The sequence below is a fragment of the Bos indicus x Bos taurus genome, chromosome 18 (assembly GCF_003369695.1).
Source record: "Bos indicus x Bos taurus breed Angus x Brahman F1 hybrid chromosome 18, Bos_hybrid_MaternalHap_v2.0, whole genome shotgun sequence".
Taxonomy (NCBI): domain Eukaryota; kingdom Metazoa; phylum Chordata; class Mammalia; order Artiodactyla; family Bovidae; genus Bos; species Bos indicus x Bos taurus.
The window spans coordinates 13730671-13745954 of record NC_040093.1 but is presented as its reverse complement, the minus strand read 5'-3'; the positions used below and the strand labels follow the sequence as shown (position 1 = coordinate 13745954).

Below are 15284 nucleotides of genomic sequence, written 5' to 3'. Positions count from 1 at the left end.
CGGAAGAGCACCCAGGGCTCGAGGCTGATGCGAGCCCGGTGGCTTCTGGGAAATGCAGTCCATCCGGAACATTTCTGGCTCTGAGAGAGCTCGGCGATCCGAATTCGCAGATGCCAGGACTGTGTCAGCGCGCGGTGGAGAACGGCTAGACCCCTCTGAAGGAAGATGGTAGCTGGTGAGGTTAGCATACACGGAAAAAGCGAGTGGAATCTGTGTCCAGTCTGTAGAAGGCGGGTGGGATCCTGGGAACTTCAGAGCCCCAAACCTGCAGCAGGAGGAGACGGCGGGCTCTTGTGTACGGTGGTTTCTTGGGTGTGAGCTCTGAGGATTGGGACTTCAGTCTTTTGACCCCCATCCCTACCCCCATTCCCGCTTAGGTAGCATCAGCATCCCGAGTAGCGCCAGAAGCACACCTGGCATTAAGTGTGCATTTGTTTTTAAAGAAAGAACCCCTGGGGTTGTGTGTTTGCGTTTTCATTCTCTGTGTTTCTGTGGGACCTCAATGTGTGTCTGTAACCATGTATGGCGGCTTCCCTTGTGGCTCAGCAGTAAAGAATCCGCCAGTCAATGCAGAAGATGGGGGTTCTATCCCTGGGTAGGAAAGATCCCCTGAAGAAGGAAATGGCAACCTGCTTCAGTTTTCTTGCCAGGGACATCCCATGGACAGAGAATCCTGGCAGGCTACAGTCCTTGAGGACAAAGAGTCAGACACGACTTAGCGACTAAACAACCACTATGTATGGGATTGTTTTTCTGTTTGGTTTGTTTCCTAGAGTGTAAATATGAAGATGGTTTGTTTCAGATTTTGAGATATTATAAAACTTGTTAAGCACACTTCCTTCCCACTCCTCCATCCCCACCCTGAAATTCCTCCTGCCCAGTATCTTGCGTTTCTTTCCGTTAAGGGCTACTTCTGGCTGACTTTTGCCAGAGACATACGCTAGCAGGGCCAACTCATCCATTAGACATAGTATGCAAAACGTCTAGAGCCCACAATACTCTTTGTTGTTAGGGTTTAGTTGCTTTTTCCGACTCTTTGTGACGCCATGAACTGCAGCACCTCAGGCTTCCCCGTCCTTCACTATCGCCCAGAGTTTGTTCAAATTCATGTCCACTGAGTCCGTGATGCCACCCAACCATCTCATCCTCTGTCGCCCCCTTCTCCTGCCCTCAATCTTTCCCAACATCAGTGTCTTTTCCAATGAGGCGGCTCTTCACATCAAAATATTGGAACTTCAGCATCAGTCTTTCCAGTGAATACTCAGGGTTGATTTTAGGGGCCTACCAATAAGTCTTTTAAAATCAGAAATAAACATTAATTTTTGGTCAAAGGAAATGTTTAATTCAAAGAAACTCAACTTATTATTATTACTATACCTAAAGAATCACAAAATACTGTTATTTTTATTTTCTATTTATTGTTGAAGGGCCCCACAGAAGTTCTAATACAGCCCCGCATCTTACCCAAATCAAATCAGATTTCAATTCTGCCTTATTCTTCTTCAGTTCTTCAGTGGGACTTGTGAAAACAGCACTGTACCTGCTGACCTTAGGTGAAACTGCAGTAAACTCTGACCTTCCCTCATGTGAGTCTTCCATGATCCCAGGATGAAGTGGATATTTCCTTCTCCAGCTGTCTGGGCACCTTGAAAATGAAGTTTGAACACATATTTTGGTCTCCTAATAAAACTTCCCTTCCCAGACTCTTTGTAAATAAGCATTAAAAAGTTTGAGTGCTTTTGTGACTGTGTGTGGAATTATATAATATAATGCACATTTTGAGGCCTGTGAGATTATGGCTTTAGTTATGAGATTGTGTGTTTTTATCTGTGAGTATGACTTAAAATGTATGTGATACCTTTAAAGACATGCTTTTATTATGTGGGCATTTTACGGATATTGTGAACGGATTACTTAAAATAGGCTTATTAAGTGTGAACAGGCTTATTAAGTGAGAAACTACATGAGATGGAAATGTGTGATTCTGATTTTATGAATATAGAACCCTGTGATATTATGACTGTATATCTTGGTGAGTGACGATAAGCTGCTTTTACTCTTCTCAACAATGAATGAGAGGAATGTTGCACCTTTATGGAACAATAACTTTAAGATTTGGGTTAAAGGATTTGCTATTTATTTGGCAAATCATTTGGATATTTTATGCTCTATTACTTAGCCTTAAAAAGAAAAAATTCCGACACATGCTATAACGCGGATGTATCTAGAGAACGTTGTACTAAGTGAAACAAGCCCATCACAAAAAGATGAATACAAGAAAAGAAAACTGCAGACTAATATCTCTGAAAAACATAGATGGAAAACTTCTCAACAAAATATCAACAAATTGAACTCAACAGAATATTAAAAGGATCATATACTAGGACCAGGGTTTCCCTGGTGGCTCAGTGGTAAAGAATATGACGGCCAATGCAGGAGACATGGGTTTGATCCCTGGGTTGGGAAGATCCCTTGGAGAAAGAAATGGCTACCCACTCCAGTATTCTTGCCCAGGAAATCCCAGGGATAGAGGAGCCTGGCAGGCTACAGGCCATGGGGTCACAAAAGAGTCAGACATGACTTAGCGACTAAACAACACTAGGACCAAGTGGGATTTATCCCTCCTATACAAGGATGATTCAACATATGCAATATGTACCACGTTACATCACTTTAACAAGATGAAAGATAAAAATCATAGGACCATCTCAATAGATACAGAAAAAGCATTTGACAGTACAACATCCTTTGATGATAAAAACTCTCAACAAATTGGTATAGATGGAACATGCTACTGCTGCTGCTAAGTCGCTTCAGTCGTGTCCGACTCTGTGCGACCCCATAGACGGCAGCCCACCAGGCTCCCCGGTCCCTGGGACTCTCCAGGCAAGAACGCTGGAGTGGGTTGCCATTTCCTTCTCCAAAGCATGAAAGTGAAAAGTGAAAGGGAAGTCACTCAGTCATGTCCGACTCTTGGGGACCCCATGGACTACAGCCCATCAGGCTCCTCCATCCATGGGATTTTCCAAGCAAGAGTACTGGAGTGGGGTGCCATTGCCTTCTCCTAGATGGAACATAACTCAATGTAATAGAAGCCATATACAGTGAACTCAGAGCTAACGTCATATTCAGTGGTGAAAGGTTGAAAGCTTTTCCTTTACAAACAGAAAACAAAGGTGCCCACTCTCACCACTTCTATTCCACAGAGTACTGGAAGTCCTAGCTGAGCAATCAAAATATAAAGAAATTAAAAGGCATCCAAGTCAGAAAGGAAGAAATAAAATTGCCTTTGCAGATACAAACAAAAGAGATATATAAATAAATATATATTTTCTAAACACTATACATCAAAACTGTTAGAACTCATTAGTGCCTTCTGTCAAGTTGAATAATACAAAATTAACATACAAAAACCAGTTGCTATTTTTATACAGTAACAATATATGTAAAATAATTCCATTCACAGTATCACTAAAGACAATAAAAATACTTAGGAATAAATTTAAATAAGGAGATGAAAGACCTGTATACCAAAAATGATAAGACTTTGATGGAAGAAATTGAAGACACAAATAAGCAGAAAAATATGCTGTGTACTTGGATCAGAAGGATTAATATCATTAAAATGTCCCTACTACCCAAAAGCCGTCTATAGACTCAGTGCAATTTGTATCAAAATTCCAATGGCATATTTCACAGAAATAGAAAAAAAATTCTAAAATTTTGTATGGAGCCACAAAAACCTGTAATAGCCAAAGCAATCAGAAGAAAGAAGAACAAAGCCAGAGACATCCCACTTCCTAATTCCAAACTCTACTACAAAGATGGGCTTCCCAGTAGCTCAGGTGGTAAAGAATCTGCCTCCAATACAGGAGACCCAGTTCCAATTCCTGGGTTGGGAAGATCCCCTGGAGAAGGGAATGGCTACCCACTCCAGTATTCTTGCCTGAAAAATTCCACGGACAGAGGAACCTGGCAGGCTGCAGTCCATGGGATCACAAAGAGTTGGACATGACTGAGCAACTAACATAGCAATTTTACTTCTGCTTGTATATTCAAAATAAATGAAAATAGTTATTTGAAGAGGTACGTGCACTCCCATGTTTCTTTCAGCATTATTCACAATAGGGAAACAACCTAAGTGTTGAAGTTGTGGCATATATACAATGGAATTTATTCAGCCATAAGAAGGAAAAGAAACAGACCCATTTGCAAAGCAAAGGTGAGTATTATGCTAAAGTGAGATTAAATCAGACAGAGAGATACTGTTTATTATCACTTGTATGTGGAATCTTAAAAAAGGCGAATTCATAAATACAGAGTAGAATGATAGCTATTCCAGGTTAGGGGGCTGGGTGTGAATGGGATACTGTTTTTTAAGGGTACAAATTTGGACTAGGAGATACGTCCTGGAGAGCTAATGGACAGCATAGTGATATAATCAATAATACTGTATTGTAAACTTCAAAGTTTCTAAGGGACTAGACCCTAATTGTTCTGAAACCAAAAAAGTCATGAAAACTAGTTGAGGTGATAGAAGTGTTAGCTGACACTAAGATGATAATCATATTGCAATACATTAATGCATCAAATCAACATATGTTGTACCTTAAAATTACACGTCAATTAACCGGTTAAAAAGGAAAAAGAATTACATGGTGTGATTTCTTAATTGGAAGATGAATAACTTTTTCGAAATACAAGTAATATTTCAATTTCCTAACGATGTAAGAAAACCAAAGCAAAAGCGGAGCATTTTTCTGCTTCTGTTTCACATCCCATTCAATGGTCGCATCTCGTTTTCTTGGCCAAGGTTGAATACAGGGCCAGGTAGTAAAGAAGATGGTTCATTATAGCTCAGTTCAGTTCAGTTCAGTCGCTCAGTCGTGTCTGATTCTTTGCGACCCCATGAATCGCAGCATGCCAGGCCACCCTGTTGGTCACCATCTCCCGGAGTTCACTCAAACACGTCCATCAAGTCGGTGATGCCATCCAGCCATCTCATCCTCTGTCGTCCCCTTCTCCTCCTGCCTCCATTCCTTCCCAGCATCAGAGTCTTTTCCAATGAGTCAACTCTTCACATGAGGTGGCCAAAGTACTGGAGTTTGAGCTTTAGCATCAGTCCTTCCAAAGAACACCCAGGGCTGATCTCCTTTAGAATGGACTGGTTCTCAAGAGTCTTCTCCAACACCACAGTTCAAAAGCCATCAATTCTTCGGCGCTCAGCTTTCTTCACAGTCCAACTCTCACATCCATACATGACCACTGGAAAAACCATAGCCTTGACTAGATGGACCTTTGTTGGCAAAGTAATGTCTCTGCTTTTCAATATGCTATCTAGGTTGGTCATAACTTTCCTTCCAAGGAGTAAGCGTCTTTTAATTTCATGGCTGCAGTCACCATCTGCAGTGATTTTGGAGCCCAGAAAAATAGTCTGACACTGTTTCCACTGTTGCCCCATCTATTTCCCATGAAGTGATGGGACTGGATGCCATGATCTTCATTTTCTGAATGTTGAGCTTTAAGTCAACTTTTTCACTCTCCTCTTTCACTTTCATCAAGAGGCTTTTTAGTTCCTCTTCACTTTCTGCCATAAGGGTGGTGTCACCTGCATATGTGAGGTTATTGATATTTCTCCGGGCAATCTTGATTCCAGCTTGTGCTTCTTCCAGCCCAGCGTTTCTCATGATGTACTCGGCATATAAGTTAAATAAGCAGGGTGACAATATACAACCTTGACGTACTCCTTTTCCTATTTGGAACCAGTCTGTTGTTCCATGTCCAGCTCTAACTGTTGCTTTCTGACCTGCATATAGGTTTCTCAAGAGGCAGGTCAGGTGGTCTGGTATTCCCATCTCTTTCAGAATTTTCCACAGTTTATCATGATCCACACAGTCAAAAGCTTTGGCATAGTCAATAAAGCAGAAATAGATGTTTTTCTGGAACTCTCTTGCTTTTTCCATGATCCAGCGGATGTTGGCAATTTGATCTCTGGTTCCTCTGCCTTTTCTAAAACCAGCTTGAACATCTGGAAGTTCACGATTCACGTATTGCTGAAGCCTGGCTTGGAGAATTTTGAGCATTACTTTACTAGCGTGTGAGATGAGTGCAATTGTGCGGTAGTTTGAGCATTCTTTGGCACTGCCTTTCTTTGGGATTGGAATGAAAACTGACCTTTTCCAGTCCTGTGACCACTGCTGAGTTTTCCAAATTTGCTGGCATATTGAGTGCAGCACTTTCACAGCATCACCTTTCAGGATTTGAAATAGCTCAACTGGAATTCCATCACCTCCACTAGCTTTGTTCGTCGTGATGCTTTCTAAGGCCCACTTGACTTCACATTCCAGGATGTCTGGCTCTAGGTCAGGGATCACACCATCGTGATTATCTTGGTCATGAAGCTCTTTTTTGTACAGTTCTTCTGTGTATTCTTGCCAGCTCTTCTTAATATCTTCTGCTTCTGTTAGGTCCATTCCATCTCTGTCCTTTATCGAGCCCATCTTTGCATGAAATGTTCCCTTGGTATCTTTAATTTTCTTGAAGAGATCTCTCACACATACCACGCCTTTACAATTATTTGCCATTTACTTTTCCATACATATTTCCAATTTCTGTCAGGAAGCGAGGGGGGGTAAAAAAGCCAAGTTCTACAAGCGCCCGACAGCTTACACATATGCTGCTGCTACTGCTGCTGCCAAGTCGCTTCAGTCGTGTCCGACTCTGTGCGACCCCATAGACGACAGCCCACCAGGCTCCCCCGCACCTGGGATTCTCCAGGCAAGAACACTGGGATGGGTTGCCATTTCCTTCTCCAGTGCATGAAAGTGGGAAATCAAAGTGAAGTCGCTCAGTCGTGTCCGACTCTTCGAGACCCCATGGACTGCAGCCCACCAGGCTCCTCCATCCATGGGATTTTCCAGGCAAAAGTACTGGAGTGGGGTGCCATCGCCTTCTCCTACACATATGCTATGCTATGCTAAGTCGCTTCAGTCGTGTCCGACTCTTCGCGACCCCATGGACTGCAGCCCACCAGACTCCCCCGTCCCTGGGATTCTCCAGGCAAGAACACTGGAGTGGGCTGCCATTTCCTTCTCCAATGCATGAAAGTGAAAAGTGAAAGTGAAGTCGCTCAGTCGTGTCCAACTTATAGCGACCCCATCCACCTGCTAATTCAAAAGTAAAATTGCAGACAGGTGGGAAGCTCAGCGGCAGAGAGCATTCTGGGAGGTGTGGTCTCGGAGGCTTCCTGTGATTCGGAACTTCCGCTCCGGGAAAGCGCGGAGGGGTTATTCGCTGCGCTGGGGAAATAAAAATCATAATCAGCGCTGTGCGTGTCTGCTGGTATTTCGCCTACCGGAGGGCAAGAACACGAACCTCGCTGCTTTCGTGGATTCTGGGAAATTCGATTCAGGCCTGCGCTGTCGAACACGTCACTTCCTGTCGGGGGCGGGGTAGTGGCTCCTTCCCCTCTCGGGGATCCTGGGAAATGTAGTCCAGGGGCTGCGAATAGTTGGAGGTATTTCCGCTTTAGGAGATTGCGATTGCGGCCTTTGGTTCTCACAGGTAGGTGAGTGATTCCTTGGGAGCCTGCCGTCTCTTTTAACTTTTCTCACCCGGTCCTGGGATCAGCTGGACTCGGTATTCGGTCGCAGGGCAGAAAAGCCGCGACTTGCAACAGAGGGCGGGATGGAAGGGCGAGGGCGGCCGCTTGCCTTCCTCTTAACGGCTGGATTCTCTGCGTTTGGGGCGGTTCACAAGTCCTGGGGTTGTAGGCGGACTGAAATCGGCAGTTTGACTGTCTCCAGGTCTCTTTGCTGTCCAATCCGCCTGCTCCAGCACCTTCCACACCGTTAGTTACTTCCTAGCGAGGTAACGTTAGATGCGAATTTATTCTTTCTGTTCCTTGGATTCCTTTAATATAAAAAGGGATATTAAGAGTATAAGGCAGATACTCACTTGCCATTCGTAGATAGAAAAGCAGTCTATCGAAATAGTCAACCATTAGGAAACTGGCTGCAGAGGAGACTTTTGGGATCAATTTGTGCAGGTAGGTTGAAATTTTATTGTAGAGGATTTGAAAGCAGTGTTAGTGAGTTTGGCCGTCTTTGTAAAAATTTGAAAGCATTCTCACTTAATCTTATTTTAAATATTATTTAAAGTTTGTATACTGATTATAGAAGAAATGCACATTCATTGTAGAGAATTCAGAAAATGTAGAGCTATGACATAGTCAAAACCATTACGAATTACCCACGTAGATACGTATGTTATAACTTGTAGGATGTGTATGACGTATATAGGACACAGACCTATAGGATATAGACGATTATCAACATTTAAGTGCACTTCTGTTTAGCAGCTTTTCTATATGTATTTATCTATATTATATACAATTGTTATCAGGTTATTCATATCCTTAACTCTTAATTCTGGAAATTTCCAGACAACCTGCCAGGCTCCTCTGTCCCTGGAATTCTCCAGGCAAGAATACTGGAGTGGGTTGCCCTTCCGTTCTCCAGGGGATCTTTCCGACCCAGGGATAGAACCTGGGTCTCTCTCATTGCTAGCAGATTCTTTACCATCTGAGCCATGGGGGAAGCCCCACAAAGTGTAATATAATGACTCCTGTGTAACAGTCATCCTGCTTCAGTTCTTGCTGATCTTGTTGCATCGCTCTATCCCCATGCACAGGTTTTTCCCATTGAGTATTTTAAAGCAAACCCAGATGTTGAGTCAATAGAACTTAAACATTAGTTATTATACCGAGACTATATTAATTTGCTAAAACTTGTTGTTCGGTCGTTCAGTTGGGTCCGACTCTTTGCAACCCCATGTACTGCAGCATGCCACATCACTGACACATCACTGAATGTAAGAGGCACCTGAAATGACAGATCCATGTATTATTTGTAAAAGTGGAAAAAAAATTCAAGATGGACTATTGAGTTGCAGCAGGGGGCGATATATCATAAAAACAAGTAAGCTGAAGTTAAAGATCATGACATGGTTAGATGAGAAGAAATAAGTTAGTGTATCTGAAGTACAGTGCCTCAGTTCAGTCGCTCAGTCATGCCCGACTCTTTTCGACCCCGTGGACTGCAGCACGCCAGGCTTCCCTGTCCATTACCAACTCCCAGAGCTTGCTCTAACTCATGTCCATCCAGTCGGTGATGCCATCAACCATCTCATCCTCTGTTGTTTCCTTCTCCTCCTGCCTTCAGTCTTTTCCAGCATCAGAGTCTTTTCCAGTGAGTCAGCTCTTCGCATCAGATGGCCAAAGTATTGGAGCTTCAGCTTCTACTGGTACAAAATATCACAGCCTGGCTGGCATAGACAACAGAAACAGATTTTCTCACAGTCTGGAGCTAGGAGTCTGTCAGCAAATTTGGTTTCTTCTGAGGCCTCTCTCCATGGCTTGCAGATGGCTGCCTTCTTGTCATGTCCTCACAAGGTCTTTCCTTTGTGTGTGTGCATGCCCCTACTATCCCTATTTATGTCCAGTTTCTTCAAAGAAGGATGCCAGTCAGATTGACTTAGGGCCCACCCTAATGACCTCATTTTAACTTAATCACCCCTTTAAATGCCTTGTTTGCCAATGCAGCCACATTCTGAGGTTCTGGTGATTAGGACTTCCATGTGTGAGTTTAGGGGTAGGACTCAAAATTCAGTCCATAACAGGTATTAACAGCAACTCTACGATTTTTCACACTTGGCCACTAGGAGAATGTTTTTTATATAAGAACGTTAGAAAGAGTTGGAATTATGAAAGGAAAATGATAAGTTTCCTGTGCTTCTTTGGAGTTGCACTTGCCATGGGCATATAACTCTCAGTTTCATCTTTCTCTCCTATTAGGCTACAGGGACCTCTGATTCATGGACCTGGTCCTAATCTTTTTGGAGAGTCCAGCACAGGGTCGGCAGAAAGGAATTATTTAGTGAGTAAGTGTGATGCAAACAGTCGCCCAGAGGGGCTATAGCCTGGAATTAGAGAACAAAACAGAAAGGCAGTCTATAGGCATATGCCTTGTCTGGTGCCTCACATTCCTTTGGCGAGCTGTAGAATTCATCAGCTTTTTCCGAGTGTTCAAAGTTTGATGTATCATCAACTCTCCTGCCTTCTGGGATGGCCCACACTCTGTAAAGTGTATTTCTCTCTAAATAAATCTACTTTTTACCTTAAAAAAAAAAAGTTGATGTATCATTATGCCTAATTTTGTCATGTGTAAGACAGATTTCCTTGGAAGCAAATAAATTTTTTTTTTAAATGGAAGCATAGTTAATTTACAATGTTATGTTAGTTTCAAGCTTTCCAGATAACTCAGTTGGTAAAGAATCCACCTGCAATGCAGAAGACCCTGGTTCAATTCCTGGGTTGGGAAGATCTACTGGAGAAGGGATAGGCTACTCCCCCTAGTATTCTTGGACTTCCCTTGTGGCCCAGCTGGTAAAGAATCCGCTTGCAATGTGGGAGACCTGGTGTTGGATCCCTGGGTTGGGAAGATCCCCTGGAGAAGGGAAAGGGTACCCTCTCCAGTAGAGTCAGACACAACTGATGACTTTTACTTTCATGTTAGTTTTAGGTATGCAGCACAGTGATTCAGTTATTTATATATATGAGCATATATGTGTGTGTATATGTGTATATATATATATATATTCAGTACATATGTATATATAGTCTTTTCAGATTCTTTTCCCTAAAGGTTACTATAAAATACTGAGTATAGTTCCCTGTGCTGTACAGTGAGTCCTTGTTGATTATCTGTTTTGTGTATAGAACTGTGTATATTTTAATCCCAAACTCCTAATTTGTCCCTCTGCCTTCCCCTGGTAACCATAAATTTATTGTCAAATCGATGTTAGTGTTCAGTTTTTTGTTTGTTATGTCAGGATTGTGATGGGGATGCTGAGAAAAGCTAACATTTGTTGGGCACCTCTTCTGTTTCAGTGAATTTCCAGTGCAATAATTATTATTGTCATTTTTTAAATGAAGAAACAGTCTAAGACAGTTGAATAAATGACCTGGTGACCCAGCAAGGGGCAGAGCCAGAGTTAAACCTCAGCAGCTAGCTTTAAAACCTCCTTGTTCCAGCACTCTGTGGCCAGCACAGCTTACTTAACTTCTCTGTGCCTCGGTTTTCTCACATCAGGTAACCACAGAATTAAAGTTTTGGGGGCTTCCCTAGTGGCTCAGATGGTAAAGAATCTGCCTTCAATGCAGGAGACCTGGGTTCAATCCCTGGGTTAGGAAGATCCTCTGGAGAAGGAAATGGTACCCCACTCCAGTATTCTTGCCTGGAGAATTCCATGGACAGAGGAGCCTGGCGGGCTACAGCTGAGGGGGTCACAAAGAGTTGGACATGTGATGATTAAAAGAAATATGATGTGGAAAGTGCTTGAAATGGTGCCTGGCACGTAGTACATCCTATATGTATTATAGACTACAGTTGTACTTTTTTTTCTATTACAGAAGAGTATGCAGTATGAAAAATGCAGTGAGTTATTAAAAGTGCAAAGAATATTTTAGGGTTTTCTTTTCTCCCCCATTTTCTTTTAATAGTTCAATTTGACCATACAGTTGAGCAAAAATGAATCGTTTCCATAATAACCTTTGTTGAAACTGATAACTAACAGAATTGGTTGTCTTTTGAACCTAGTCAGTTCCTAGGGGCGGAGAAGGCAATGGCACCCCACTCCAGTACTCTTGCCTGGAAAATCCCATGGATGGAGCAGCCTGGTAGGCTGCAGTCCATGGGGTCACTAAGAATAGGACACGACTGAGTGACTTCACTTTTACTTTTCACTTCCATGCATTGGAGAAGGAAATGGCAACCCACTCCAGTGTTCTTGCCTGGAGAATCCCAGGAACTGGGGAGCCTGGTGGGCCGCCATCTGTGGGGTCGCACAGAGTCAGACACAACTGAAGCAACTTAGCAGCAGCAGCAGCGGTTCCTCGGGGATAATCATATGGTCTCTATTGCGTTAAAAAGGCCTGAGTCTGCACCATTCACTATGGTAGCCATTGGCCACGTGAGACTGTTGTTCTTCAAATGTTGCTGGTGCCAACTGAGATGTGCTGTTAAGTGTAGGACACACAAGAGATTTCAAACACTGAAAAAGAATGTAAAATATCTCTGTTGCAGGTTGAAGTAATATTTTGGATATGTTGCATTAAATATATTGTTAAAATAAAGGCTACTTCTTTTTACATTTTTCAACATGTCTGCTAGAAACATTTAAATTACCCATGTAACTTGCATTATGTTTCAGCTGGGCACCACTGGTATAAATGGAAGCCTCCATTTTTCCTCTGAGGATTTGCCTCCCGGGGCATTTACAAATTACTCCTACCTCTTTAGACCTTCGAGGGCATCTTACAACAGAGAGAAGAAGGAGGCTAGTCATCAGGAGGCCTGAGTGCCAGTTCTAGTCCTGTCATGGGCTTCCTGGCTATTAGGCATTTCAGATAACAGCTTGAGGGGCAGAATAGAATACTGCAGTGGTTCCCAAACTTGGGCCATATTGGAATCACCTAAGGAAGTTGGTAAAAACCCAGTCCTTTTACCATTTCAATGAATCTGGGCTTCTGTGGGTTTGTTTGTTTATTGAATTTTTTTTTTTTTTTTTTTTTACAGTATAGTTTCTGTTTTATGTTTTGGCTTTTTGCCTGTGAGGCATGTGGAATCTCCCTGACCAGAGATTGAACCCACACCCCCTGCAGTGGAAGGCAAAATCTTAACCATTGGACCACCAGGGAAGTCCCTGGACCAATGTGTTCTCTTTTAGCTTTCTGGATGATTGTGATGGTGTTCCAATCACTTCCTATTCACCTTATTTAGGAAGGCGGAATCCCTGTCCTAAACAGTATGAGATATCTGCGTCGGGCAGATGAGGTTGGCAGCAGTTTGTTTATCACATACAGCCATGCAAGGCCACGCATGGTTGCACTTGGGACTTGAATGAAGCAGCAGTGGCTCTGGGAGGCAGGCTCTGTATTAAACAGAGGGTAGGATGGCAACCCACTCCAGTGTTCTTGCCTGGAGAATCCCAGGGACAGGGGAGCCTGGTGGGCTCTCGTCTGTGGGGTCGCACAGAGTCAGACACGACTGAAGCGTCTTAGCAGCAGCAGCAGCAGGGTAACCCTTGGTTCTGGCAGGAGGATGTGGTTGGCTTGCTGGAACAATTTTGAAGCTGGCACAGAGGCAAAACCTGTTAGGTTGAGAACTAGGTGGGCTACATCTGATCATTTGATGGGGTGAACTGTGTCAGGTCTTCATTTATAAAGGTGATCGAATGACAGCATGGAGAGGTTACCAAGAAAGAAGGTTTTCTGTACCAAGAAAGAAGTTTCCCCCAAAAAGAGACACAGCATGCCACCCAGGGCCATACAAGGCCTGTCGCACACAGGAGTCGTGGAGCAGAGCAAGAGGACTGTGTCTTTATGACTATAGTGGTGGGAAGTAAATAGGTGGTGAGATCCCACTTTGGGGTACTAAGAACAGGAGAGCAGGGGGCAGTGGTTGGGCGGGTTATCTTACATTGACTAAAAAGTTTGTTTGAATTTTTTCCATAACATGTTATGGACCCTTGTGACCCTCACATGCCTTGGGAAGCTGGCTTGTGGGGAATGTGTTACTAACTGTGGTTGACAGTCTGGCCCTGTGATTCAACAGACTGAGGAAGAAGTCAGGAATCACAGATGTTAAATAGCTAGAATCTAAAAACATGGTTAAGGGATGGGACTTGTTGGCGGTCCAGTGGTTAGGACTCTGCACTTCCACTGCAGGGGACATATGTTGATCTCTGGTTGGGGAACTAAGATCCCACATGCCATGTGGTGCTGGCAAATAAATAAATTAGTTAATTAATGAATTAAAATAAAATATGGTTAAGGGAATTCCCTGGCAGTTCAGTCTTTAGGCCCAGCACTTTCATTTCAGGGGCCCAGATTCGATCCCTAGTTGGGGAACTAAGATCCCACAAGCCATGAGGTACAGCCAATAAATGAATAAATAAAAACATGGTTAACTCATAGGCGAACCAGCTGGATGGGGAGTCTTCCCCAGGGAAAAGGTCATGTCTGGAGAGAGCAGAGGAGCTAGGAGCTAGGCCTTCTGGGCTCTGTGAGGCTCAGAGGTGTCAGGGGAGAACTGGGCATTTTAGGCCTTACGATAGAGCTGACCGGAGCTTGGGAAATACTGCACGTTGATCACGGTTACCACCCCGTGTCCTGTTACCTGGGGTTCGTTTCCTGGTGCAGTGTCCTGACTGGACAATGAAATCACAGGCTGGGGTGCTCGGAGAGGGGTAAGAGTGCAGATGTTAGCAACCCTCCTCCACAGTTTCTGATTTAATTAGTTGTGAATAAGTTCTGAGGATTTCTTTGTCTTTGTTTTGTTTAAAAAAAACAATTTTTAAAATACAGCTTTTATAAGTTGCTTTCCATTTAAAGTCTGACCATTTTTTAAAAATTCCCCTGTGAGTCTGATGTGCTATTAGGTTAGGCTCTCGGTGAAAATCTTGACTCTTCTGTTGGCCACTGGTTAATCATAACCAAGTTAATTCCTGATTTACAGATCAGACCTTGGGACTAAGTAGTGGCATGTTGGAGATGCCAGTATTCAAATACCAGTGGTCTGATTCCAAAGCCGCCACCCTTCCTGATTCTGTTCTCATCTCCTTCAGGCGGATCCTCTGACTTCAGAGTCCTCTTCCAGTTTCCATGTCTGTCTTCTGTCCCCAGCTCTCAACCTCTCATTTCTCTTTTCATGAGACCTCAGACTCCCATCTGTGTATTTTTTTTTTCCCCTAGAAGCAACAGAGATACAAGATCTAGAAGATTAGCTCCTTTGTGAGAGTGGATTCAGGTTCCTCCCCACCTCTTGACCTCACCGAGCCTTGGCTTCCTCGTCTGTTACGTGGAAACAACAGTCATGACCATCACCATTTACTGAGAACTTTCTAAAATGCCAGGTACAGGGCTAAGGGCATTGAGCTCATTCATCCCTCACAGTAACCCTAGGACTGACATTCTCTTTTTTTCCCTCCTGTTGTAGCTGAGGAGAGGCACAGAGGTGGAGGTGATCAGACCAGCGTCACACCACTCGTACGACACTAGATTCTTCACAGGTGTGTGGGAGGTACCTAATGGAGCAATGTGTGCCAAGTGCGTCTCAAGGTCCCTAGCGCGTACTTAGTGCTTGTGTGGTGTTAAACATTGCCATTTGTGTTGTTTCTGTCATTACTATGATTAGCTTGTTAATTAAAATGGCATACTGATTAAC

At 43.4% G+C, this 15284-nt stretch overlaps 1 protein-coding gene and 1 long non-coding RNA gene across 2 annotated transcripts in view; both read left to right on the top strand.

The window, feature by feature from the left end:
• Positions 1–43: 43 nt before the first annotated feature.
• Positions 44–1745, top strand: LOC113876398. The gene is made up of 2 exons (XR_003506478.1): positions 44–180; positions 1507–1745. It is a non-coding gene; the product is annotated as an uncharacterized LOC113876398 (long non-coding RNA).
• Positions 1746–7455: 5710 nt separating this feature from the next.
• LOC113875301 (zinc finger protein 91-like) overlaps positions 7456–15284 on the top strand; it is a 42210-nt gene continuing 34381 nt past the window's right edge. Inside the window, 3 exon segments of the mRNA XM_027513640.1 lie at positions 7456–7563; positions 14813–14973; positions 15057–15166. Coding sequence (XP_027369441.1) covers positions 15156–15166 — 11 coding nt within the window. The 5' untranslated portion in view covers positions 7456–7563; positions 14813–14973; positions 15057–15155.